The 26,037-nt window shown below is 47.2% G+C and overlaps 1 protein-coding gene across 4 annotated transcripts in view; it reads right to left on the minus strand.

Annotated features, from left to right (window-relative positions):
- TSHZ2 (teashirt zinc finger homeobox 2) overlaps positions 1-24,692 on the minus strand; it is a 407,758-nt gene extending 383,066 nt beyond the window's left edge. For 3 of the 4 annotated variants that reach the window (XM_054573591.1, XM_054573589.1, XM_054573588.1), the window contains exon 1: positions 23,787-24,612. In XM_054573591.1, the coding sequence (XP_054429566.1) occupies positions 23,787-23,826 (40 nt within the window). In that variant the 5' untranslated portion in view covers positions 23,827-24,612. The other variant, XM_054573590.1, reaches the window with a different exon arrangement.
- Positions 24,693-26,037: the final 1,345 nt, after the last annotated feature.

Consider the following 26,037-nt stretch of genomic DNA (forward strand, 5'->3'; position numbering starts at 1 on the left):
CAGGCTTCCCCTGTAGGGACAAATAGCAAATATTTCGGGCTTCGCAAGGCAGAAGGCAAAACCAAGGACATTATGTAGGTACTTACGTAACATGGAAGAAAACAGATTTTCACATGCTTTCCCTCGAACATTAAAACTGTAACAGCCTGTCTGACTCGCAAGTCACACAAAAACAGGAGGTGGGGTGAGTCTGGCTCCCGGGCCGTAATCTGTCAATTCCTGCTCAAAAATCGCATAGCTGATATTTCTTTGAACTGACTGACATTTCCATAGCAAGATGTAAAAACACGTATAGGGTGGTCATGGAGATGAAAGAGTTGGCACAAAGCAATTACTCCGTAAATATTAACCGTTGTTTTTGTCTCCATCATTATCATCCTCATCTTCTCCCTGGATGAGGGCCTTGCCTGACACACAGTAGGCACTTGGTAAGTGGCAGATGGTATTGTTTCATCTGGTTGGAGCAGCGCGGTCTCAAACTACGCAGGCCAGACTCGACTGTGGGATTACGTCTAAAAACTCACGGTGAATCCCACCTCTGGAAACCCTACTCCTGAAATTTGCCCAAGGAATAAGCCAGACACTTGGGATTTCCCGGAAGGTGGGATTTTCTGGAGGTGATGCTGATGATTCTAACCACAAATCTGTGGCTTAGAAAGAGCACAGCCTGGACTGCGGGGTCCGAAATTCCAGTCCTCAGATGGGCCCCTTTGCTCTGCTCTGTTTCACGGTCACACGCAACACGGCGCTCAGCCCCCTTTGTAAAGAGTGAGGTCCACCTGTCAATCAGTCTGCATCTGGTGTTAAATGGGCACCTACTATGTGCCGGACCCTGAGCGAAGGGCCGGGGACGTGGCGAGGAAGGAAGCGAAGGCCCCACCGCATGACAGTCCCCCTTCCTCACGCTCCTCCCCTTTGCGGGCTGGGTCTCTCTTCCAGGCCCTTGTCATCCCCTTGCCTCTTGAATGTATGTTGGCCCCGCTCCTCAGGGGCAGGGGCCTCACGCCTTGTGTTCACGTAGTTCCCAGAGCCTGCAACAGTGCTTAGCACACAGTAGGTGTGCTCAATAAAGAGTCATCCTAACAGGGCGACTAGGGGACTCTGCACATGTTCCAGGCAGAGCCTGTCACCAGCGCCTTTGGTGTTGGAGCTGAAAATGAAGCATGACTTCTGGTCCATTTAATCTGAAATCACTGCTTTAAGCCTCAGTTTATTCATTCATTCCTTTATACAATTCATACAGAGTTGTGTGTGCTAAACAGGAGAATGCTCAATGTATGGACAATGTTTATTTAATAAGCAGTAGCTCTGCTGTATTGGTTTTCTCTTCACCTGGACTTACATAAAGAGAAGACAATTCTAGAAATTTTCTGGCAATTCCTAAAGGGAGAAACTGAGTAGCCAGGGATAACAAGGGTCCTCACTGTATAGCTTGATCATGCGCATCTGCTTGTTGGACGGATGTCTCCGGAGCTTCTAGAATGTCCTGGGACTTCATCCTGGGGCCTCAGAACATGGCAGTGATAAAACCAGTCACCACCCCAACCTCAGGGAACTGACTCTCTGTGGGGACAGGGGCAGGGAGAGATGGATGGGAATCAAGAATCATAGAACATCAACCCCGAATAGGGCAAAGCAGCGAGACACATGGTACTTTCAGGCCAATACGGGGGACCGGGCTGGACCTGACAGAGTCTAAAGCGTCAGAAAAGGTTTCCTTGAGCAAGACCAGAACTAGGTGAAGGTGTTGGCCAGAGCAAGAGGAGGGAAGAGTTGGGGGAGGGGCGGTGACAGGTCAGAACAAAGCCGAGCCAGCGCAGGAGGAGAGAATGGGACGGTGTCGGAGGGGAAAGCAGGCGAGACCCAGCCCTGCCGGGGCCTGCGGGGCCGCTCCTCCAGGGAGTGACGTGCCCAGCAACCCCCTGAGCATCTCATTCACAGGCTGATTCTGACTCAGTGGGTCCAGGGCAGGGCCTGAGAGTCTGCATTTCTAACAAGCTGCATGGAGAGGCCCAGGGTCCCAGTCCATAGACCACAGTGTGAGCATGAAGCTTTTAGGCCATTATTTTTATCCCGGTGGGGGTGGGGGTGGGTGAGAGGTTTTCCTAAGATTCCTCTGGACTGGACAGCCCACCTTGCAGCCATCACAGAGCGTAACCCTCTGACTGGAGCTTGGGAATCCTTTGGAAGCCTCTAAGGTGCCGCTGGAGTTGGTACTTTCTCGTAGTGAGTTTGTCTGCTGACACATGGGTCAGTCCCAACTCTAGGCGACATCGTCACCTAACAGGCTACTTCTGTCCCACAGAAACTCTTTGGCTTGGGCGTTGCAATTCAGAAACTCTGGAAAGGACAGACCATGTGTACTTTTCAGGATGAAGCTAGGCTTGCAAAAAAAGAAATATATATTTGCATTTGTATTTACGTACATGTACACATGTATATGAATGCTCTTTCAAATGCAGTAATAGCCACACACAGGACTGGCATGAAATCTTACAAATACCAGGCCATCTCAAGTTCCGCCATTCAAGGATTGAGGGACAGGATCCTTTGTTGTTACTGCAGGTGCCTAAGCAGACCCAGGCTTCTCTGTCCAGAGGGATTAGCCGTCTCAGGACTGCCAGTCCGCCGGGCAGGACCGGTCCTGAAGGGGCTGCGACCGTCCACGGAGGTGATCAGTAACAAGCCGGTGAGCAGGGCGCTGCGGAACCTGCACTGGGAGATGCAGTTGCCGGGGGGAGCCCCCCATCACTGCTGCCTGCACAAAGCCTTCAGTGTGTCTCTCCCAGGCCTCCTGACTGTCTTTCTAAGACAATCTGGGTGACAAATATGGGTCCAAGAAACACTGCCCTTGTAAGCAATCCCAGCTGCTCCCTACGAATGTCCCCAATCAAAGGTTGCACGCCACCCCCCAAGCCTGCAGCTCAATTTAATTACTCACCTCTGCAGCTCTAAATCAAAGGTGGCTCCTATTAAGTATAATTACCTTTGCTAGCAGCTTGTGTAACACACTAAATGAGGGGCTACTAACCAGGAATGGATTCTGCCGAGCATTAGGTATGCCTTGGACTAAATTAACAGCAGCCAGGACCCGCTGCTTCAGAGCCACCCATAATTCAGCCACCAGCGAAAGTATGCTGCAGGTAGAGCACTGCGCACACACACACACATGTAAACACAGAGCCTCCTTTGCATATGTCAGCAGCCTAGCAACACACACCACCATGCAGAAGAATAAACTAAAAGAGAAAAGCCTTCTCTAAACCTCAAATGCACCATACGTGTTGCTATGTCAGTTTTTCTGCAAGAGAGCACATTGCCAGCGAACCAGCTACTTTCTGAGCAAGCGTCACATACAATAAAAGAAATCAGACAAACTCCCAACTTCCTCACCCACCGCAGAAGCCCGTGTTTCACCGCCCTTCCTCCCCTGGGGAAGCAGGGGCAGGGTGCCACGCGGGCTAACTCTGACACAGTAAATTTCTCTCCCGTTCGACCTCGCCGCATCTTTCATTCCTGACATACCAAAACATTTTTTTTAAATCATGAGCATCTTTATCATTTCAGGCTCGTCAATTCCCATTTTGCCTAATTAATAAATAAATCAAAACCTGAGAGGAAATGAAAGTGCCCTGACCAAAAAGAAGCTAGACTGGGGGGACGAGGTGCCTGAGTCCTGCCGGCTCATCTCGGAGTGGCGCCTTACCCGACTTCCACTGCGGAGAAGCCTGTTTATTAAGCCACGTGCCCAGAAACATAAACAAAGACCTCAAAAGAATTCTGCTCTTTCTCCAGAGACTAGCAGTTCACAACCAGCTCATTAACATTTATTGAGCACTTACTTACCATGTGCCAGGCGTGTGTTAGTGCACTGTATACACAATCTGGATCATCTATTGGGCCACCCCAAGTGGTATTAGAGGATTTTTTTTCCCCAAAAGAAACTAGAAGGTGAAACACCTTGTCTGTGGTCAGAGAGAGCGAGTATATAACAACCTGGACTTGAACCTCTGAGCTCAAAGCCACTGGTTGTAACCCTTCAGAGCATGAAGTCCTTGACTGTGCGGGCCTGACACCCATTCTTTCTGTGTCGTAACAGGGCCTCACTCTTCAGTCCTGTGGCACTGGGTGCACGTGGGAAATCAGGCCAGTGATTGGTTCAGGGAGGGTCATGCAGAACCACATGGGCCAGTGAAAACCTGGGATATTTGCTGGGGATCCTTTGGAGGCGGTGCTCTCTTCTGCTAGAATCGCTAAGCCAGACACTGCTAGGTGACCACTGTAATCATCACGTGTAGGGAACTGGACTGAGACGGAAGGAAGGCAGAGTCCAAGAGAGAGATCTGTCTTAGTCCCAACCCTCCGGCCTATGTAACTCCAGGTGCCAAAGCTGGCACGCAGCTGAGTCACATGGATGATGGCTTTATTATTTATCACAGGCTAAAGCAGGATTCATCAAAATAAAAATTGGCTCTGGAGTTATGTACCGAGCATGGCTGTGGGGTCAAACACACCAGGGTTTAAAACCTGGTTTCACTATATATCCGCTATGTAAGCAAATTACTGAACAGCTCTGTGCCTCTGTTTCCTTACCTGGAAAATGGCGATATTAGCATGTGTCTATCCCCTCAGTTGAGAGGAAGGCTAAATGAAGTCAAGTGCATGGCAAGGGTGTCCAACCCACGGCCCACGGGCCACATGCAGCCCAGGATGGCTATAAATGTCACCCAACACAGAATCGTAAATTTACTTAAAAACTTTTTTTTTGCTCATCAGTTTTTGTTAGGGTTTGTGTATTTAATGTGTGGCCCAAGACAACTCTTCTTCCAGGGTGGCCCAACGATGCCGAAAGGCTGGACACCCCTGAGGCATCTGGGACAGTGCCCAGCATGGAGTGGATGCTTGGTAAATGTCAATGAGTCTGATTACAATTATTTCAGGAAACAAAAGAGAGAAAAGGTTGATCCCATGAAAGGTTGTAGTAAGAAGTAAAAAAGACTCAGAGTGGCCAATCAGGGGCAAATCTGGAAAGCTTCACAGCAAGTTATTGCTCACAAGAGCTGAGCAGGACTAACATGCAGGGAAGAAAGGACCTGGCTTGAGGAAGGACTAGTCAGAAGAGGAATCAGGAACGATCACTAATGAACATGTCGGGGGCTGCCTGGGATAAAATCGGGGCAGAGCAACAATTAGATCCAGGACCAAAAACACACACAAAGAGAAATGAGTTTGAGTTCCTTAATAAGTCATAGATCTTATCCATCCATCCATCCATCCATCCATCCATCCATCCATCCATCCATCCATGAATCCATCCATTCATTCATCTATCCACGCATCCATCCATCCATGAATCCATCCATCCTTGTATCCATCCATGCATCCAACCATGCACCCATCCATCCAGTCATCTATCCACCCATCCAACCATGCATTTATCCATGCATTCAATCATCCATGTACCCATGCATCCACCCATCCACCCACTCTTACATTTACCTACTCTTCCATCCACCCACTCATCCATCCACCCACTCATCCATCCACCCACTCATCCATTCATCCACCCACTCATCCACCCACCCATCCACCCACCCACCCATCCATCCATGCATCCATCCATGCATCCATCCATCCATCCAACCTTTTCTCTCTCCCTCCTTGGCTTTATTCCAGGTACTCCATTACGAACCTCTGAAGACAGGGCTGTGTCTTGTTCATCCCTGTAGTCCTGGAACTCAGCATAGAGTCTTGAAAATAATAGAAATTAACAAGTATCTGTTGAATGAATAAAAGGTTGACTCTCAAACACACACACTCCTTTCAAAGGAGCTTATCTCCCATGAATCGGTTTGACCCATCCCTCCCTCCCTCCTTCCCTCACGCAGTTTCCATGCCTCTTTCGTGTTATTCCTGGAATGAGCTTTGTGCCCTGGAAAACCTATCGGGCAGCATTGGTGCTGGCCCAGAAAAGTTTCAAGCTCAAGCCCTCACCACATAAATTTTCCTTTGCTGCTCTGGAAGCAAGTGCTGCCTTTTAGTTTTATTCTGTTTTTCTTTCATAGAAAATTAAAACATCTCAATCCACAAATGGGTTGGTTGGGGGTGGGGGCAAAAGGTTTACAGTTGTGAGTACAAAAACCACAGAATTTATTCTTGTATTATTATTTATTAATTATTGTATTATTTTCCATACAAATAACTATAAACCTACTTTTGCCCCGCCCTGCATTTGTCTCTGCTGTTGTTTTCATGATGCAAGAACTATAGGAAATTCTTCTTCTCCTATTCATTAAGTGTTTTTTTCTTTTAATAAAGGAGGTCGTGAGTTTCCATCACTCCTGTTTTATCCTGGGTGAAGCCCCCATGAACTTGTTCAATTCCTTCCCTCCGCTGCAGGAGTGGCTCGCAGTCTGAGCGCGGCTCGAAGTCCATGCCCAAGAATTCCAATCAGGGTTACAAACAAGTGTTCTGTTTATTTATCAGAGTGCAGTGACAGAGTCAAAAGTTAAACCAAAGCACAAAACTTATCTTGAGGAGGGAGCTCAGGGGACTGTGGTCTAAAATGAAAATCAGATCACTGTTTAAAAAAAAAAGAAAGAGAGAGAGAAACACCTCACACAGAGCATTGTTATATATTTGAAAATATCTCCATGTTCCTTCAATGTTCTTCTAAGAGCACTAACGGGTCAGTCCACAGGAAATGCAAGAATACGTTATATTTTAATCAGGGCACATAAAACACTGTCTAGAATGTTATGTTGCCCGGGGGAATGCACTGAGCAGGGAACATTTACAAACTCCAGGTCAGTCTCCCCATTACATCACTGAGAGAAAGAGAAATTTATGAGGTTAAATTATATGGATGTTATATATTGGAACTGTGAGCCCATTCCCAAATGAGAATGTTGGCTGAAATAGCCAGATTCTCTGAGAGAAATTTCTAAGTCCTTCTATTGTTGATATTTTTATGGTAACTTTCCACAAAAAAAAGTGAAGACATATTCTTTGAAGATAATGAAATGAATAAAAAAAGAGAAGTCTAACAAAAAAAAAACCTAAATTCCAACAGAGAAAGCACCTAAAGGAGTTACTCACAGTATCTTCTCCAGAGATGATAATACAGAAGTTATTTTGTTGAACTTACTCATGATTTATCTGATCTATTCCTCATCTAAATGATTGGAAACACAGATGTTGATGCTATAACTTTGCTTCCAGTAAATAATTCCTCAAAGGACTCACATTTGTTTAACCTTAGTCACAAGATGATAAAACTTATTAAACATTTATGGAAGGAGCAACCCAATTTTGTTGGTTTATGTCTTTGGCAAGTTTGGAAACTCATATCCCTAACTTTTCCACCTTCCTTTCACCTCTCTGCAAGAAAAATATCATCGGGGAAGTTCCCGTACCTGGATAATAGAGACTTTCCCCCTTCATTCTTTATTTCTCCATTTGCGGCTGTGGTTTGACAGTAAACAGAAGGGCTGCCATGCTGGTCTCAAAGAACAATAATTAAACCAAAGGGACAGCGGACAAGGTGCTCCTGTGGGATCACAGAGGAAGAATAAAAACCCCACCGGGGACCTGTTTTCCTAGGATTGCGAGCCTGCTTCTGAGATAAGCACACACTCACATGTGCATGTGTGTGCATTCATTCAGCCGTTCAGCAACATTTACTAAGAACCTACTATATTCAGCCCTGTGGGCGTACCTGACCTGGGTATCTAAATATTCCAAAGGCTCCAGGAGCCATAAATAACCGCTTGTCCATTTATTCGTTCGTTCGTTCCCTCGTTCGTTCATTCATTCATGTATTCAACCAAAGCACATACTGTGTTCCACGTACAGCAACTACAATGGCCCCATGATTTGAAAACTGCGCCCCTGACATGGGAAAGGAAACAGAAACCACAGGAAGGTGTAGAGCCCACTTCCTGGTACTGTCATCTGTCAGGGGTAACTTCCCCGCTTAGTGCTAACCGTCTTGTGCAGGGGATCCTGGTGTGCGGTGTGACCCCTCGTGGCTATCACCAGGAGGGCAGGGGTGGTGCCACCGAGGCTCCCTGGGGACACACAGGGTGGCACTCTTTGTGGCCACAGGCCACCTCCTGAAGAGCTCGGTGGCAACTCCATGAGCATCTCGGCCTTGGCATGGATGTTCGCATGGCCTGTGTCCACCACGAATGCCAAAGTCATGTGTAAAAGCCTTTGACACCTCCCAGCCGCAGGCGCACATAGTAACACCCGCAACGGACCTAATCAAGCTGCACCTGAAACATACTCCCCATCCACCACGCGTCCGATATGTGCACGTTCACACCTCATGCCCCTAGGAAAACAGACCTGCAGTGCACGCGCACGTTCTGGGGGTGACGCTGATCTTGCTTGTGAAAAGCACCTGGTACCACGTGAACCTTCCGAACCATGGGGTGCTATCTTATCAACAGCCCCACCCCCAAGACCAGGCAGTGCCCCTCCGTGCACGATTGCTAACGTGCCCTTTAACTGTTCTATGCGTTAAACTTCAGGGCTAACTGGTGTTAATGATTCACCTTGCAACATTGCCAAACAAAATTCTTTCCTAACCCCACCCACTCACTCTTGACACCCCACATAGTTCCCGCATCCATTAGGTGCTGGCTCCCTGGCTAAGAAGCTCCATCCGTTACAAACCGAGGACAAATGCAATTTCTTTTGTTATCCATGCTTTTCTTTTCACTCCTCTCTGTCTCCCTCTCTGCCCCACCCCAAGGCACTGAGTAAGAGTTTTCCTGATGTTCTTGGAGTCAAGTCATTGGCGGCTGTCTGAGTCTCACTCATGATTGGGATTACTGACGTGTTTTATTAATGTTGAGTTTACTTACTTCAAGCAGACATTTAGCCAGTGCCTAGTAGGTGCAAGATAGCCGGTTAAATTTTTGGTTAGGGAAGTATACATCTCAGTAAAGACACCACAATGTTTTAAGTATGAGATATTAGCTGTTTAAATGTTGTTTATTTTTCTCAACCAATTCTCTTGCTAACTGCAGTAAAATCTCACAAGTGTTTTTCTCTATGTAAATTACTTATATGACAATTGTAAATTTTCCCAAGAATATGCAGTAGAGAATTACATGTAATAGTGAAAACTTTAAAATATGCTAAATGTCTATTAACAAAGGAATTGATAGATGAGCAAAAATGTACATGCTTATGCAGAATATTATTGATATAAAGCATGTCGAATGAATTAGCTGTATTTTTTAAATCTATCTCCTCTTTTTCTTTCTTTACCTACCTATCTACCTACATACAGTGATAAACCAATTTGTAAAATATAGTGTGAAACTATCTAAGTAAAAATTTTTACACATATACAAAAGTATAATAATGCTCCAAGCTACATATACACATGCAAGTAAAACCATAAATAAAGCAAGCTATACACACCAATAGTGACTATCTTAACAGTGACTATCTCTGGGGAGAAGGTGACAGGGGAAATAATAATACTTGCTGAGCCGTTACCACGCATTAAGCAATATTCTAAATACCTAATAAGTATCCATTTTTTAAATCCTCATAATGGTGTTTGGACGTAAGCACTCTCCTTATGCCTGTTTTATAGCACTGAGACTCAGAGATTTTAAGTTTGGTGTTTAAAGAGGACTTAACATGATCTGCAAAGTTTAATTCCTTTATATCTGAAATTTACTGATCAGGTGAAATAAGCTCATCTTATTATAGTTCTTCCTTTTATTCCATCCGATTGACTATTTTCATCCAATATTAATAAAGAAAAGATTTATGTTAAAGACAATAAAATAGGATGATAATTTCATTCCATTTCTCATTAAAATAACCTCAAATCAGAGAGCTAGGCAGTTTGCCAAACTTTGTATTATTACAAAGGTTTGTTTCAAAATGCCACTTACGTTATGGAAATGTAAAATGGTGTAGCCACTATAGAAAACAGTATAGAGCTCTCTCAAAAAACTAAAAATAGAACCATGATCTAGCAATTCCACTTCTGGGTACTTATCCAGAGAAAACGAGAACACTAATTCAAAAACACATCCTGATGCATCTTATTACACATCCCAATGTTCGCGGCAGCAATATTTATAGCAGCCAAGATATGGAGGGGACCTAAGTGTGCATTGATAGAGGAACAAGGAAAGAGACCGTGCACGTATAGAACTGAACATTGCTCAGCCATTAAAAGTAACAAAACCTTGCGATTTGCAGCAACATGCATGGACCTGGTGGATATGATGCTAAGTGCAATAGGTCAAACAGAGAAAGACAAATATGGTATGATTTAACATATAGGGCATCTAAAAAACAAAACAAATAAAAGAAAACAGAGGCAGGCCCATTGATACAGGAAACAAACTGATGGTTACTAGAGAGGGAGGGCTTAAGGGATGAGCAAACGGGTGAAGGGGCTTAAAAGGTACGAACTTCCAATTATAAAATAAGTTACAAGGATGTAATGTATAGCATAGTGGATACAGTCAATAATATTTTAATAACTTTGTATGCTGACGGATGATGACTAGACTTATTGCGGAGACAGTTTTGTAATATCAGATCACCGTGATAACATCTGAAATTAATAGGATATTATATGTCAATTATACATCAATTTAAAAAAACAAAAGAAAATGCTACCTATATTTAAAAAGCAGCAACAAAAAAAATAGCGAACCCCTCTTTGACACCATCAATTAAAAACTACTGTTCATTTTTTTTTTCATGGAAGATCCTATCATGACTTACGTTGTAAGCAACATTTTCCCTCTGAGATATGACCTCTTGAATTATGAGGTCATCTTTTTATTTACTTTTTCATTTTACTCAGAGTATTCATTTAAATGTTACCTATAATTAAATACTTACAAGTCAGAAACACCTTTGCAGACCCTGACCATAAATATTTTAAGAGATTCTAACAGGGACAGCTGTAAGGTAGCTTTTTATTGCTGGAAAAAATAACAGGATGTTGCCATTGCATGTGGTCCACGTCTTTGAGGGCCAGGAGGAGCCACAGGCCCACAGGAGATTTATGGGGAACAGATGAGGCGCCTCTGGCTTCACGGCACATCCTCAAAGATGCTGGAGGAAGCGGGTGAGCGCGATCGCTTCCCGAGACACCCCAGAGGGGAGGCGCTGGGGGCTACCATGTTTTCTTTTCCACTTTTGTAAAATAAAACAGGAATGGCCTTATGAAAATGCCATTGTGGAAAATGCAAAAGGTTTTTAAAATCCTAATTTGTTTCTTTAATCTTCATAGGCTCAACTTTTAAAGATGGCGTTCAAGAATTTAGATAAGCAGGATGAGCCTCTTGCATTTATTTTTTTTCCTTTGACACAATTAATTGACTTCCTTGTGCATGAAAGAAATGTGAAATTTCAGTTTGTGCCCTTGGCCCCCAGGTATCTGTACCAGACTGTGAGCATGTGTTTATGTGACTCTTTGCTGTAAAGCACTAAATATTGGGAGAGGAAACAAAACACAGCGTCTGAGTACTTGGACTCTGATAGGCAAACTCAAGGTTTCAATATCCTCATGAAAAGCCTGTGTGATCTTCAAACTACCAGAAGTTTCCAAAACTTCATTTCCTTACCTATTCAATGGGCCAGTAATAACAATATCTGCCTTTTGCAATGTTGTGGGGAGTCTTTATGTCGATGACCTGCCTGTGGTCAATGAATGGCAAATATCAACTTCGAAGTGCACGCTCTCTGGTTTAGTGTTATCCAGGTCAATAAATAGTAGCCATTAGGACAACGACCATTATGATTATCATCATTTTTATCTTATTCGCCCAAGGAGACACAGAGGCTTAACAGGAAAAGGCTTGGAAGTCTGCTCATTGGAAAGAAACAGGACAGAGAGATGGAATCAATGAAGAAAAAAAAAGAGGAGGAATCACCGAGGAGAGTTGGAGAGGCAGGCACAGGGTAACAAGGAAAGGGAGGTGGTTCCACAGAAGCCAGCCAGGCTCTCTGCCCTGCCGCCGAACAGAGCTCCCGGAATTGGAGAAAGTGTAAGAAATAAAGTCCCAGATCCGGGAGGTCCCTTCCATTAATTTCTTGTCCCTTGACTCCAGTGCCCAGGAGCCGGCAGAGGCCCTGTCACAGGTTTGCAAGGTTGCCTGCCTCCCTTCCTCTGAGCTGAGGGGGCCTCCGGGCCCTGCTGCTCGCTGCCGCGACGGGTACGCAAGTGCCTAAATGGACGTACTTCTCGGCTGTAATGCACTAGGGAAAGTGGCCCCACCATCGCTAAAAACATAGGTGACTGCCATGAGAGAGGGAGAGCGGAGAGAGAGACTAGTTATACTTTTTTTATGTTGACTAAAAGCAAAACTGAAAATGGACTTCTCAAATAATTTTTGAAATATTTAAGTACTTTGGCATGTGGGCGGGGAGAGAGAGGAGGAGGGGAAGAAGAAAGAGGAGGGAACTTAGATTCCCCCCTATAAATACTGTAACCCAAAGCCATAGTGGGTACTTAAATGCAGACTCAGGGGCCTCACCCCCATCCTATGGAACCAGAACTGCTAGGCTCTGGCCTGGGAATCTGCAAGTTGGCATTTTAACATGTTCTCCACATGATGAGGACACCGAACGAAGGCTGAGCAGTGGCAGTCTGTTCCAAATGCAGAACCAGAACATTATTTCCAGTCCTTCCATATTTGCAAACTTCCCCAGGACAGTAAAGCCCTTTCCAGAGTTTTTCTCTGATATCCTGGGAGGGGAAGTTCCTTCTCAATTTCAACGGTTTTTTTTTTGAAGTTTTAACGAAAACCTCTGTTTTCCGGGCGTTGCTCTGACCTGAGTGTGACTTGGCAGCCCTCGCTCCCAGATGCTTCACCCACCCCGGCCCTGCCCGGGCCCTGGGCGTCCGGAGTGTCCGAGCGTTTACTCACCCGGCCCCGTCCTGGTGGTTTGTGCGCCATCCGCCCCCTGACCATGGCTTTCTTTATGTTTCCCTATAATGACTCCCTCTTTTATTTACTTACATGCTTTTATTTTAAAATGAAAACGTATGCCGCAACAGTGCGTGCAAAACCTGCACCATTGCCATAAATGACAGTTACTGGACAATGAAAACCCAAGGTTTATTATTTTATTTTTCACTGAATACTGTGGATTGCTCAAGTCTCTGAACCTGAGGTCTAGTCTTTCTGATAAACAAGCTCAAGAGAGGCATTGAAGACAGACTAACACCCCCACAAGGCTTTCTCATTGATTCAACTGGAGAGGCTAACCTGGTGGTCAAAAGGGGACATGTTTTCGCCCTGGGCCTGACTGGGTGCTACTTAAAAGTATCTACTACCGTCAGGGGCAACTGCGGCTTTACAGAAGGGCAGGCGTGGGCTTGCCTTCCCAATGGACACATCGGGCAGCTCTGGCGGGCTCGGGGGGAGGAGGGGCCACAGGGCCTCCCCCAAGAAGCGAGGTCTCCCCTCAGTGACCTCTAAGAACTCCTCCCAGACATGTGCTTTCTTTCCCCTCCCCGGGTTTTCTCACGCGGGCCCTTCCTAACACCGTCAGCATCTTTATTCTGTCAAACAACATGGAATGAGCACCAACTATGTGGCAGGCTTTATGGACACAGAGCAAGGGAGACGTAAGATCCCTTCAAGGTCACAAGGTCAGAGGCACGGGGATGATTTTAGTAATTGAACATGTTCTGAGCACGGACTGTGTGTGGGACACGGCTCCACGCGCTTTGCGGGTGTTGATAATTCGCTCCTCCCCAGAACCCAAGGGGGAGTCTTTAGTATTCCTAGTTTACCGATAAGGAAATCAAGCCGTGGAGAGGATTACTAACTTGTTAATATCTTGAGTGAAATTTATCGGCCACTTATCAGGCCCCAGGCACTGTGCTAAGCATGTTATCTGATTTCTCTCAATGAACCCTTGTAGGAACCCAGGGAGAAGTCCTTTCTAGGGGGGGTGCTGTGCCAGGAGGTCGTTGAAAGCCCGGGAGGCGAAGGTGGGTTGGTCACACAGCGAGAGCGTGAGCCGCTGGCGAGAGACGGAGCCGTGTCTGGCTGCGGGGGCGGCCCCTCTGCCCTGGCACTGTGTTGGCTGGGGGAGGGGAGGAGGGTCAAGAGGGGAGGCCAGCACTCCAGAAAACGTGCTGTGACAAGAGTGGCCACGTCCCCTGGAGAGTCAATTCTAGAATAAATGCAGCTCCAACACGGTCCCTCGTTCCCGCTTTGGCTCGGAAAACCATAGACTGACAATTTGCAGTAACCTCCTAATATATAGAACAAGAAGAGAGAAGTAAAAGAAAAAATAGGAGAAAATATCAATAGGACAAACGTAGATTTAAAAAAAAAAAATTTAGAGCTTTCTTTCTTTCCACTCCCCCGCCTGCGATTTGTCGCACATCTTGTCTACCTTTGGACCACGTCTTCTGTCTCTCCTACCCCCAGCCTGGCCCAAGTCATCACCAGCTTTTGACTGGGTAGGTCCTAGAGCCACCCAAGTGGCCTAGCTGCTTCGTTCCTGGTGAACAATATGGCAGCCGGAATGATCCTGTACAAACCTCAGCCAGTCCTGTCTCTCTCTGCTCCCTTGTCCTCCACGGCTCCCCGTTCAGCTGGGACCCCAGCTCCTGCCTCCACTTCCTGTCCTCCTCTGCCCCCGCCCCTCCCCGGCCCTCCCTCCGCTCCAGGCACCCGGCCGCCCTGCCGCTCTTCCAGGGTCTGCCTGCCCAGCACGCCCCAGCCCTGCCCTTGCAGACGTGCCTGAAACTGCCCCCCACTGAGAGTTGCCCTTGTCTCCCCCTTCCCCTCCTTTTTCTCTCTTGCACACACCACGCCCTGACATGCTGTGACAGAGATATCCGCTCGCCTGTTTGCGACCCATCAGCCACACTACACGTAAGTGTCAAGGAGGCCGGCATGGCATCCGCTCTGCTCAAGGCTGCGGTTCCGGCACCGCCCACGGTACCTGCTGCCCGGGAGAGCTTCAGGGACATTGGTTAAATAGAGGTTCCCAGGCAGGCAACAAGAATTCCCAAATGTTCCCTGAGATTCCAAGCCTCTTAGTCCTAACATACACCTTCACAGGCACCAGCCAGCCTCTCTTCTTCCCTCTCCCAGGCACTTGTCTGAAGGTGACAATTAAAAAGTGAAGAAGGCGATCCCAGGAAGCAGCCTGTAGCCTCCTCCTATTAGCTCAACAGCCCCTAAGCTGTGCAGCCTTGAGCCTCAGGGGATGAGCACCGTTCGCAGGTGGGGGAGGGGGAGAGGTGCCAAGCCCGGGAGGCTGCCGGGCAGGAAGGCAGGACCTGCAAAGAGGAGAGGGCCAGGTCGGCCTCCGGCCTCCGACCTCTGGCCTCCGGCCTCCAGGGTCAGCAATGCTCCATCCCAGGGCCTGGGCTTCACGAGGAAGTCTACAAATTCAATCATCAGCAAGCACTGTCTCTAAGATGAAGAGACGCTGTTTACTGTGAAAAGGCTGCTTCAGGTGAAGGCAGAGGACATCGCGATGAAGAAAATACAAGTTTACGACCAAAATCGGAGGCTTTGTCAGTAACACTTCCTGAACTGATCAATATTCAAAGTGCAGCTCTGATCACGATTGGTACGGAGGTCTGCCAAAAAATGTTAGATGTGCAAAAGAGATCCTTACGCTCGAAAGTAATTAATTAGTATACAAAGTAATACAGTAATTAAAGTATTTATTCATTCATTTATTTACAGCCTCATTTATTCATTCATCAGGAAATATTTATTTAGTGCCTAATAGGTACCAAGGACTAATTCAGGTGCCTAGATTTCTCCTGGAATTCCTACAGAGAAAACATAAACAGACAAAAAAAAAAAAAGCGGGGGTGGGGGGATAAAACCGTTTTTTTGTTTCCGTTTTTGTGTTTTCAGAAAAAGATGCAGTGTAAGCACCAGGGGCTGCGCCCTGGGCTTCGCTGACATCCCATTATGCTGTCGTCACACCGCAGTGTGAGGCGAGCAGCCGTGTCCCCACGTGACAGATGGGGACACCGAGGTGCGGCCGGGTGGAGGAGCTCCCCTGAGGCAGGGAGGAGATGCAGCTGGACCTCAGATTTGCCCGGCTCTTCACGTTTGCCCTTCCTCGCCCCACTGGTGCCATCCTCCCGAGAACCAGTCATTCCTCCATAAACGCTGGGCATGTGTTCTGACTGACTGATTGATTGATTGATTGATTTCAGGGAGAGAGGGAGAGAAATTGATTTGTTGTCCCATAATGATGCATTCATTGGTTGATGCTTGTATATGCCCTGCCCCAGGATTGAACCCACAACCTTGGTGTATCGGGACAATGCTCTAACCAACTGAGCTACCAGCCAGGGCCTGCGCAAGTGTTCCCATCTCCGGGTGCCACCTCTGTCACTCTGAACCTCCCACTCCTCATCACCAAGGGGCCGGGTAAGTCACCGGCTGGGCCAACGCATCCAAGGCCACACCACCTCTGAGACACAAGTGCTCGCATTCTGCTAAGAAGCCAATGAGATCCCATGGCTTCCCTCCGGAACGCCCCCCCCCACCCCGCCGGGGTGTCCCAGGACACTCGGAAGTGAACCTCAAAGGCCACGCACCCACGACCTGCCGCGGTCCCCCTCTGCCGCCCCATTTCCTTTCCGTTAAACATTTTACTTGGAGATAACTGCGGATTCGCACACAGTTGTAAGAAATAGTTCAGAGACCTCCCATGTGCTCTCCAACCTGTTCCCCCTAACCAGGTCCAAATCTATAGTATGATATCACCGGGAAGAGATTAACATCGATGCAGTCCACTCTCATGATTCAGATTTCACAAGTTTCACGTGTGTATGCGCACGCACACCCGTGTGCGCGATTAGTTCCACGCAACCATATCTCCTGTGTGGGCTTATGTGTCCACGGCCAGAGTCGAGATGCGGACGGGTCAGTCCCAGCACCACTAGCTCCCTCCTTCTGGCCTCGTACAGCTGTGCCGCCTTCCTCCCGGCCCGCTGCCTCCGTCCCACCCTCCCTCCGAGGCTGGGCTGCCAGAGTCCCTCACCTCTGGCACCCTGGCACCGTTTGGCAATCTGTTCTAATTCGCTACACTTTTGTCATTTCACAATGTTACATAAAAGGAATCATATCATATCCTATATGATACCTTTCGGAACTGACTTTTTAAAATCAGCATAATCCCCTTGAGATGCATCCAGGTTGCTGCATATATCAATAGTTTTTCTTTTTCTTCTTTTTTTTTTTTTTTTTATTGCTGAGTAGCATCTCAACACAGATAAAAAGGTAGCTCTCAGTTAAAAGAGCAAAATTCAAGACAAATGCTTTCAAACATGATTCAGGTATTTTTTCCCCCATGTAATTCCTCTAAGCTAATTATCTCTAAAACTTTTGCATTGTGCGCTTCCCTGTTGTTAAGCATAGCTAAATAATACTGATATATTAATAATAGGATTTTCTAGCCATGCCTCCTGAATTTTAATTTCTAAAACCTTAAACAATTTTAGGCATCACAAAATAGTGGTGGATGCCCAGAGGACACGGTTTTCTCATAGGGGGACGCAAAAAGGTTGAGAGACGCCACCACTGGAAACTCCACGTGGCTATTTTAATGACTTTCAAATCCCTCCGAATTATTTAGTCATTTCACCCGTGGAGTTGGCTTGGAAAACAAATATATCAGCAGTTCCCACTGGCATCTCAAATTTCCTTTCGGTGCGCCTGCCTGTGTACACGGTGTCTTCGGCAAGGACCCGGGTCTGAGAGCCTTGCTCCTCTGACAAAATGAGCCACACGGCGGGAGACGCTCATTAGTGTCCAAGGTAGAGTCGCAGCCTTGCGTCCGCAGACGCCCGCCCAGGAGGAGCAGGCGCAGCCCGGGAGCAGGTACTGGGGCTGTGACGCCTCTCATTTTTATTATCACTCAGGCAGGACCCAGACTAGCATTAGACCCACTTTAAATGCTATTCCTATGCTTTTTTTTTCCCCCCTGAAAAAAGTTCCTCAAGCAAATGACTAAAAGAACAGTAGTAGGGGGGAAAAAAAAAGAAATTGTAAATCCAGGGAAAACAGTGTTGCATGATAAAGCCCTGTAAATATACGGTGTTTTCCCTTCCTGCAATATCCAGGTAATAGCCGCAACGAGATTATTTCTTACGTGGTTAGAATAACTAAGCTCCTTCACAAGCCAAGGGCTGCTTGCCAAAGGTCACCCTAAGGAACAGGAGAATTTCTAACTTTAAAGGGAACTTACAAAACTTAAAATAATAATAAAAAAAATGCAAACTGTTGCAAATTGCTGAAACACGGAGGCGAACCTCCTCCCCGAGAGCAGGCGGCAGGAAGGAAGTAGGGAGACGGCTCTGACACAGACGACAGAAAAGACATTCTGGAGCTATCACAATATTAGAAAATGAAAATACATTTCTCCCAAAGAAATAAAAATATAACAGTGTTCTCGACTCGCGAAGCAATGAAATTATTTGTGTGCCAAGCTTCTTTTAATACCACTGTGATTTTTTTTTTTTCTTTATAAAAGTCGCTCAATTTGATTGTAATTAAAGAGGTAATGAAAAGCACTGCTTCGGGGAAGCGACGCAAGACGTTCTCTAACTGTTAGTTTAATGTATTTCCAACTGACTTTGCATCAAACGAAAATGGTGCTCCGTGCACGCCTGGTCTTCATAGAGAATTTGTGAGGCAGTTCTGTGCTTTTGAAAGGGTCTTGCGGAGGATACAGGCATCGCCTTTGAAACAGTGGCCGAGGCTTCCCGGACCACGACTTATCTAAATAAAATTGATAGTAGAGATGCAGTGATGGGAAGGAAGCTGCACCCGGGTCGTGTCAGCTAATTACAGACCCAGCTCCGACGGGAGCAGGGCCTCGGTTTTCTTCCTGGCTGATTTTCCTAAGCTCAGCCACAGTGGTAGGCAGAAGCTCATCGTACCAATGGCCTTAAATAATGCCAGGCCGGTGCCCCTTTAAAACCTGCTCAACTGAGAGTCCAGTCTCTCCACCACTGGGAAGGGAAATAGATCATCCCAGGTAATAGCCAGTTGGAGGAAATTCCTTCAAATGAGTGAGAAGTCAGCTGGGATGAAATGAAAGCATAACCCTCTGTTGGAGAATGTGACAAAAGGCAAGATGCTTCAAGGGACAGATCTGCTAAAGGTGCCTAGGAGATATTTGTTGGGTGTGAAAGTTTCCCAAACGGTAGCAACAGAATCGAGATGGCAGAAAAATAAACGCAGAGCATTTCTGAGGAATGCTTCTACCCTCCTCAGAAGTAGGCTCCTAGGTCCAACCCCTAAGCCTCCAGGAGAGTTTCCTCCCCGAGAAGTTCCTGAGCCGCCCCCCCCCACCCCCGCCCCTTACCTAGCTTCCAGCCAAACTCCCTGTCACTTGCAATCTGCTGATTAGGGTTAATGTATTGTGTCCTGATATGGCAGATTAAAAATGAAATCAATAAATGCCTAAAACAAATGGGCTTTTGAAATGTCCCATTCAATCTGAGTCTTTAAGGGTGAAGTGAGAGGTGGAAGAAGGAAATCAAGGGGGGACTGGGGAGGAGACCACTCAAGTAATCAATTTCTATCCAGAACACTGGGTGGAGGATGCGTTTTTAAGGTATCTGCCCTTCATTTTGTTCAGGGACCTGCCTTAAATAACCAGAACAGTTCATGTTCCTGAGCCCCTGGGGAGGGGGTGGGGGTGTTGTGTATATTATTTCCATTCATCTGTTAAAAATCACACTGTTTGGGTAAGCGAAGGGGTCTAGAGCACCGTGGTATATAAGTCTTCAAGACGTGAACTTGTCTTTCTGAAGTTATGTTTAAACAAAGTGAGAGGTCCAGGGTCCCTTCTCCACCCCACCCCGGTTTCTGTTCTCTTGAACCTCATTCCACTTGCCCTCAAATGAAAGGTGGACTTCACCCCGCACTGCCCGCCCCTCCCCGCCCGGAGACCTCCCTGGCTAGAGCAGTCAGTGCTATCATGAGGTCGCCAGCAGACCGCTCCGGCCAGCCATCCCCACACACCACCGCAGGACTCAGAACTGTCCCTGCTGAATATGTTTCCCATGTAAATAACCTGTGCTATTAAGGTGCAAATTGCAACTTTTAAGTAATGATTGCTAATAGTCTAATGTTTACTGCCACACAAGGACATTCATGCAAACAAAATCTGCATTATTCATCTCCATATTAAATAAACAAAATGAATTGAGGGAGCTGTTCCTTCCTGCTAGACTTTTCTGAGACCTGGGCTCTCAGGTCGTTTTTGAGAGTCAGCAAGAAGGAAACATTTCCTCTCTTTGGGTGGGCAGGGGCAGGCTCCTTCCATTGATACACACAGGAGGTATTCACGTGGAGGTGATCCCCAAAGATTCTGCGTTGTATCGCAATTGGCTGACACTGTATAAAAACAATAGTTCGGGACGGCAAAATAAAATATGTATTCCACGTTGTGTGTACAGAGACTGCCGTAGTTTGTAGGACACAGAAGGGGTAGCGTGTAAGCCTGTGATTTCAAATTTTTAACTACTCTGTATCCTGTAAATTACAAACAAATCAAAATACTGTTCTGTTTTGTTTTACCTTTCTGCCATCTCCTCTATTGTCCCCAAAATGGATAGGGGAGAAGATGCTGGTATAGAATTCTGCAATATTTTGACAAACCCCTGGGGTACCGTAGGCTGCTTTCTAAACTTTTTTTTTCTTGCCCGAAGTAACAGTACGGTGGAATAGCATAGCTTTGGAAAGCCAGGAAGAATTACATTTGGGAGGGAAATGTTCTGACTTAGCTGTTTCCTTAAAGAGATCTGCCTACCTCACATTTCTTCTCTTCGAGGGGGGAGAAATATAACAAATAAGGGCTAAAATTCCCCATCACTTATAATATCGTCTTGTTCATTATACCTGGATAACTGCGTTATTAGAAAGTTCTCTAATTGATTCCTTGAAACACGGAACTTAAAACTAATAATGCAAAGGAATCAAATTGCCTCGAACAGTTCTTGGGAAAGATAGTCTCAGCCCTGATTCACTCACAGGCTTTTTCTATCTTACATTATTCATTAATCAAGCCAGAAACAAGCTTTCAGCATCAGGCCATGGGAGTAATTACTTACAGTTGTGCATTGTGTTTAATTTTAAGCCATGGTGGAAGTTAGGACGGCCACACTCCTGGAACCCACCTTTGGCAGTTCCCCGGATGTTAACTGGCTAAAGAACCCCGAAGTAGCTAACTTTCCTTGGGAATAACCACCTCGGCTAAACGGAGCACAGCATCGATGACTTCAGAGGAAAGAAACATTGCATGCAAAAATATCCGCTTTATTAACACGTGAGCAAATAAATATCCGAAGAGGGGCCTCATTGTGTACGGAATGAATTATTCCCTTTCAGCCTGACAAGGGTTTCCACTTCTTCAGTGGAAATAATAAAAGCCACGGAAACAAACATATAAATACACTAGGAATACAATAGGCTAGAAAACTGAAACTATAGTCACAACTTTCTCTCTCTCACACACACACACTCTCTCTCTCTCTCTCTCTCTCTCTCTCTCTCTCTCTCTCCAGTAAACAGACAAGCCAGCATCCAGGGAGAGACCAGCTTAATGAAAAGGGTCTGATTTAAATAATGTGATACAGCATTACGTTACGTACACCTGGATCCTCATTGATCAGAAAATAATGATAATCAAAGTAGTGCCATTCTGAGCAAGGCACTTTTTGTAATGAGCTTACCAAAGGAGACATGTCCAGTCATTCTGGTAATTTAAATTACTGCCTAGTTGTTGATGGCCTTTACCGGAACAACAAGGGGGGAAAAAAAGAGTAATTTTCAGGGCAGTATCACTTCTTGCTGGCCTGTTGCCCAGGGTTCTCTTTTGGGACAACAATGAGGACGTTATCTCCAATCATCTCACTACACTCATACTCGTGTTGCCGGAACGAGGCAGAGCAGGCTTACTCTTCCCGAGTCCAGAGGCCAGGGTGCACCCCGAAGCTGTCAGACCGCAAAGCAACCGAAGTTTTAAAAAATAAGCGAGTTACATGTAGGCAAGGACAGGGGTAGGAGGGGGAAATTGTTTGCAAAAGAGGCAGAGTTGTAAAAAGAACACCTTGCCGACTGGCCAAGTCCTAAGTAGGTATGGTACTAAAATATTTTAATTATTTTGCTCTAAAGGAAACAATTGGAAAGTGCATGAATCAAAGACCTTTATAGATGATATTTCCGCCTGCGATTTAAAGCAATCTCCACGCGGTTTACGGAAGCAATTGTGCACTCAGAAGGGAAGATAATTGTGGGTATTTCAAAGCACATGTGCTGCCATTCGGGCTGGACTCAGGCCACGATGGAGGCTGAGCTTGGTGGTCCAGCCTGTTCAGGCACAAGCACCCACTCTGCCCAGATTTGTAGCTAACTTTGGATTTGTGCTCAGGGTGGCTTTGCAAAGTTTACGAAACTGCTCCACAGAACTTCTCCCTCACGCTTTGCGCGAGTTGACACAGAAGGGAACGGGGTGGTCGGTCTGCCCAAGACCAGCCCTCGCAGGGGCTGCCTGAGGCCGGAGGGTAGGGACAGAGAGGGGGAAGGAAAACAACTCAAGCTTTCTGCTAAAGCCCTGATTCAACGAAAGGACACAAAGAAATAAAAAACGCCCACATTAAAAGCCAAACAAGATAATAATTGTGCATGTCTGGCTCTGAATCCAGAGGGCCAGGCTTGCGTCACTGGCACTGAGTTACCATGGTGAGTGATTTATTGATATATATCAAGAATGAATAGATCAAAGGCAGCGAGATGACAGGTGATCAATCAAATGTCAAATCAAAACTAGCAATCAAGTGGAAAGCTGATTTTTCAGTGGGTGGGTCTGGCAGGAGAAAAATGAACTTTCATATTACACTTCCGAGAAACAAAACCCCAGCATACTATTAAAAAAGCAATTAAGCAACCCAAAAGGGAAAAAAAAAATCCCTTAGAAGGTCTATTGTACTGATCCATTAACCTGTTCCTCTCTCTTTTTGGGGTGGGGGGTAGTAAGTGAAGATTCAGATGGGATAGTTTTTAGCATATAAATCAATTTACAAAGTTTGCAACTCTCTCTGGGCAAAGAAAAGCCAGAGCTGTTTCAATGTTCTGCTGGGCATTCCACCCCCCCCCCTTTTTTTTTTTAGAGAAGGGAGAGTGTTGATTAGATTTCCAAACGTGGATCCTTTTAGCAAACATATTCAAAGGTTCATGCGTTTCCTGAAGTGGTTTTTTCCACCTTGGCGATCAAAGCTGAACTCCCATCGCAGCCCCAAAGCCAGCCTGCAGCCTGGGCTTGGGCATGGCTCACACTGGAGCGCCCCAAACCCCAGCGAGAGGAAATACTGTCACTCCAGGCCAGAAGCCACTGGCACTGACCACACGGAGGGATGAGGAGGAGAAGGGACTGTCTCCCTACTCCGCACCCCAAATCCTCAACCCAACTTTGGCCCAAGAAGCCAGAAACAGACCCGGAGAAAGTTAGGGGTGGGGTAGAGGGTAGAGAAAAAAAGTTTAAGGAGGGAAGGCTTGGTGGGATAGCTACCCCCACCCAGCCAGAGCCTGGAGAGGGGAGGATCTGAGAGATGGGAGAAGGCAAGAGAGGATGGGGTTATCATCGGGGCAGAGAGGGGCACCCGGAGTGACTCCCCCGAAAGCTTGGGGGGTGGCGCCCTCGGGCACCCGGGGCAAGGAGGGCGGGCGAGGGGCTCCGTGCGCAGAGCAGCCGGAGGGGCAGCCCCAAAACGGAGCCGGTTCTCTTACCTGCCGCCCGCTTGGGTGCCTGCTGTTTCCTCCTTGGCATCGCTCAACTTCGCTCCAGTCCCACTTCTGGCGCCCCAGCCCCGAGCCGCGCGCGGGGGCCCGCGGTCTCGCTCGCCTGTCTGGGTCTCCTCCGCCTCCTGCCCGGTGGCTCCTAGGGCGTCTCTCGGCCTCTGTCCCCCTGACGATCCCCCCTGCAACTGCTCCACCACGGGCCAGAGACCCCCCTCTCTGGATGGCAGGGGTGGCTTGTGCCGGCTGGTTTGAAGTAGAGGTTGGCTGTGCCTTGTTTGTTTGTTTTGAAATTTTTTTCCTCTCTTTCTCTTTTTGTTTTTGCTTTTTTTTGAAATTTATTTGTTTGTTTGTTTGTTTTTTGGTGACTGTTGAGACACTTGATTTCTTTATTAAACATCCAAGACCGGATTCAGATGGAAGGGACGAGGGGCGCACACGCGCCGCACGCACACGCGCGCGTAAAGATAAGGAAAAAAAAAAGGCAATCCTGGGAAGGTAGTGGTTTCTTCTTCTTTTTCTTCTTCCTCCTTCTCCTCTTTCCCTCCTCCTCTTCCTCCTCCTGGCCGATCTCTATGGCGGATGCGTGCTGGGGGAGAGAGAGAGATCACTCACTGTAGGTTTGTGGCTGCTGTCAGATCCCGGTCTGTGAGTGATATGCGAGAGGACAGGAGAGGGTTTGGGAAAGACAGAAAATCTGGAATTCACTCACTCACACACTCACACACACAGACACGCACACAGACACACACTCACACACGCACGCACTCTCGCTTCCTCTCACACACACTCACACCCCCCACATATGCACACACACACTCACACACACACAAGACAGGGCGAGGCGATGCCAGCAAACATCGATCCCGCTGAACAAACTGAACATTAACAAACTCCTCCTCCTCTCCCCGCGACCTGATGACAGGGAGAAATTTACTCCCCAGCCGCAGAGCGCCAGGCAGAGGGAGTCTATTAAAGGGACAGTGTCCCGCCGGGGAGAGGGGCTGGGGGCGGGGACCGGGCGTGCCACCCCTGCGCCTGCCTCCCCGTGCGCCCTCTTCCCCGGCAGGAGAATGTGCCCACCGGCGCGGGGACCCCCGGGGGGAGGAGGTGAGGAGCGAAGGGATTTGGGAGAAAAGGGGGCAGGGTGATGGCTAAACTCAGGGCTGGGAAGGGAGCTGCGGGGGGCCAGGCTCGCTGACCAGCAGGGACCATTAACAATATCAGGAGGGTGAGAACTTATATTTGCTTTGAACAGGGAAGGGGGAGGGCACTTTGTCCAGGGATGACCTCCATCCGCTGAGTCTCCCAAGCAGACCGCAGCGAGGTCCTCCCCACCCCTTTAAGTTTAATAACACCCCTGTCCCTCCCCCTTCTTGGGAATCAGTGGATGGTTATAAAAACAAAAATCTCCCATCAGCCTTCTCAAGAGTTGAATCACATATTTTTTTTCTCTTTGTTTTGTTTAAATGGTACTTACTGAGCACCTACTAAGTGCCTGTTCTGGAGACACAGCAGCCATAGAGAATAGGGAAACGCTGATCCTCTTGGTGTTTGTATTTTAATGGGGGAGCAGGCTAGTCATCCCTAGATATCCAGTCATTGCTTAAATGTCACTTTCTCCCGGGGGCCCACCTTACTTAAAATTTCACCCCCCCCACTACCCACTCCATTTCTCTATTTTTTCCGTTTTGTTTACTTTTATGCCCCCGCTGATAGCAGAGACCAAGGCACAGAGTGAATGCCCAATAAGAGAGTTGTTGAAGGAATGAAAAGCAAACAAACAAGATAACTTCAGAGCGATCGGCTCCCTGAAGATGTCGATGCTGGGTTCTGTGACCATGTGGCGGGGGAGAGGGGTGACACAGGTTCAAGCCAACATGCGGTCACGGAGCTGTGCTCTGGGCCAGGCGCTTCCCAGGTGCTGGGGACAGGCCTGCACCCAGGCCCTGCCCTCAAGAAACTCTTGCTCCCATGGGACAGGCTGACCGTTCAAGGGGCGAGTGATGCATGCTGGGCCAGGAGGTGGAGCGAGGAGGGGTGATTCACCTGGAGGTGGAGGGAGGCAGGATGGTTACCAGGCAGGGCTTCCAGGGCAGAGTCAAGGCAAAACGGAGTCCTCAGCTTGGAGGTATGAAGCAAAAGGGGGGCTCCAGAAGCGATGCCTTAATCACGAGTCTCATAGGCAGCCTCCGTCAGGGCCTCTGCTTCCCTTGTTCGGATGCACGTTCCTAGGCTTTAC

This window comes from Pteronotus mesoamericanus, unplaced genomic scaffold, assembly GCF_021234165.1.
Source record: "Pteronotus mesoamericanus isolate MK-2021 breed Mesoamerican mustached bat unplaced genomic scaffold, CSHL_Meso_final contig_25, whole genome shotgun sequence".
NCBI lineage: Eukaryota > Metazoa > Chordata > Mammalia > Chiroptera > Mormoopidae > Pteronotus > Pteronotus mesoamericanus.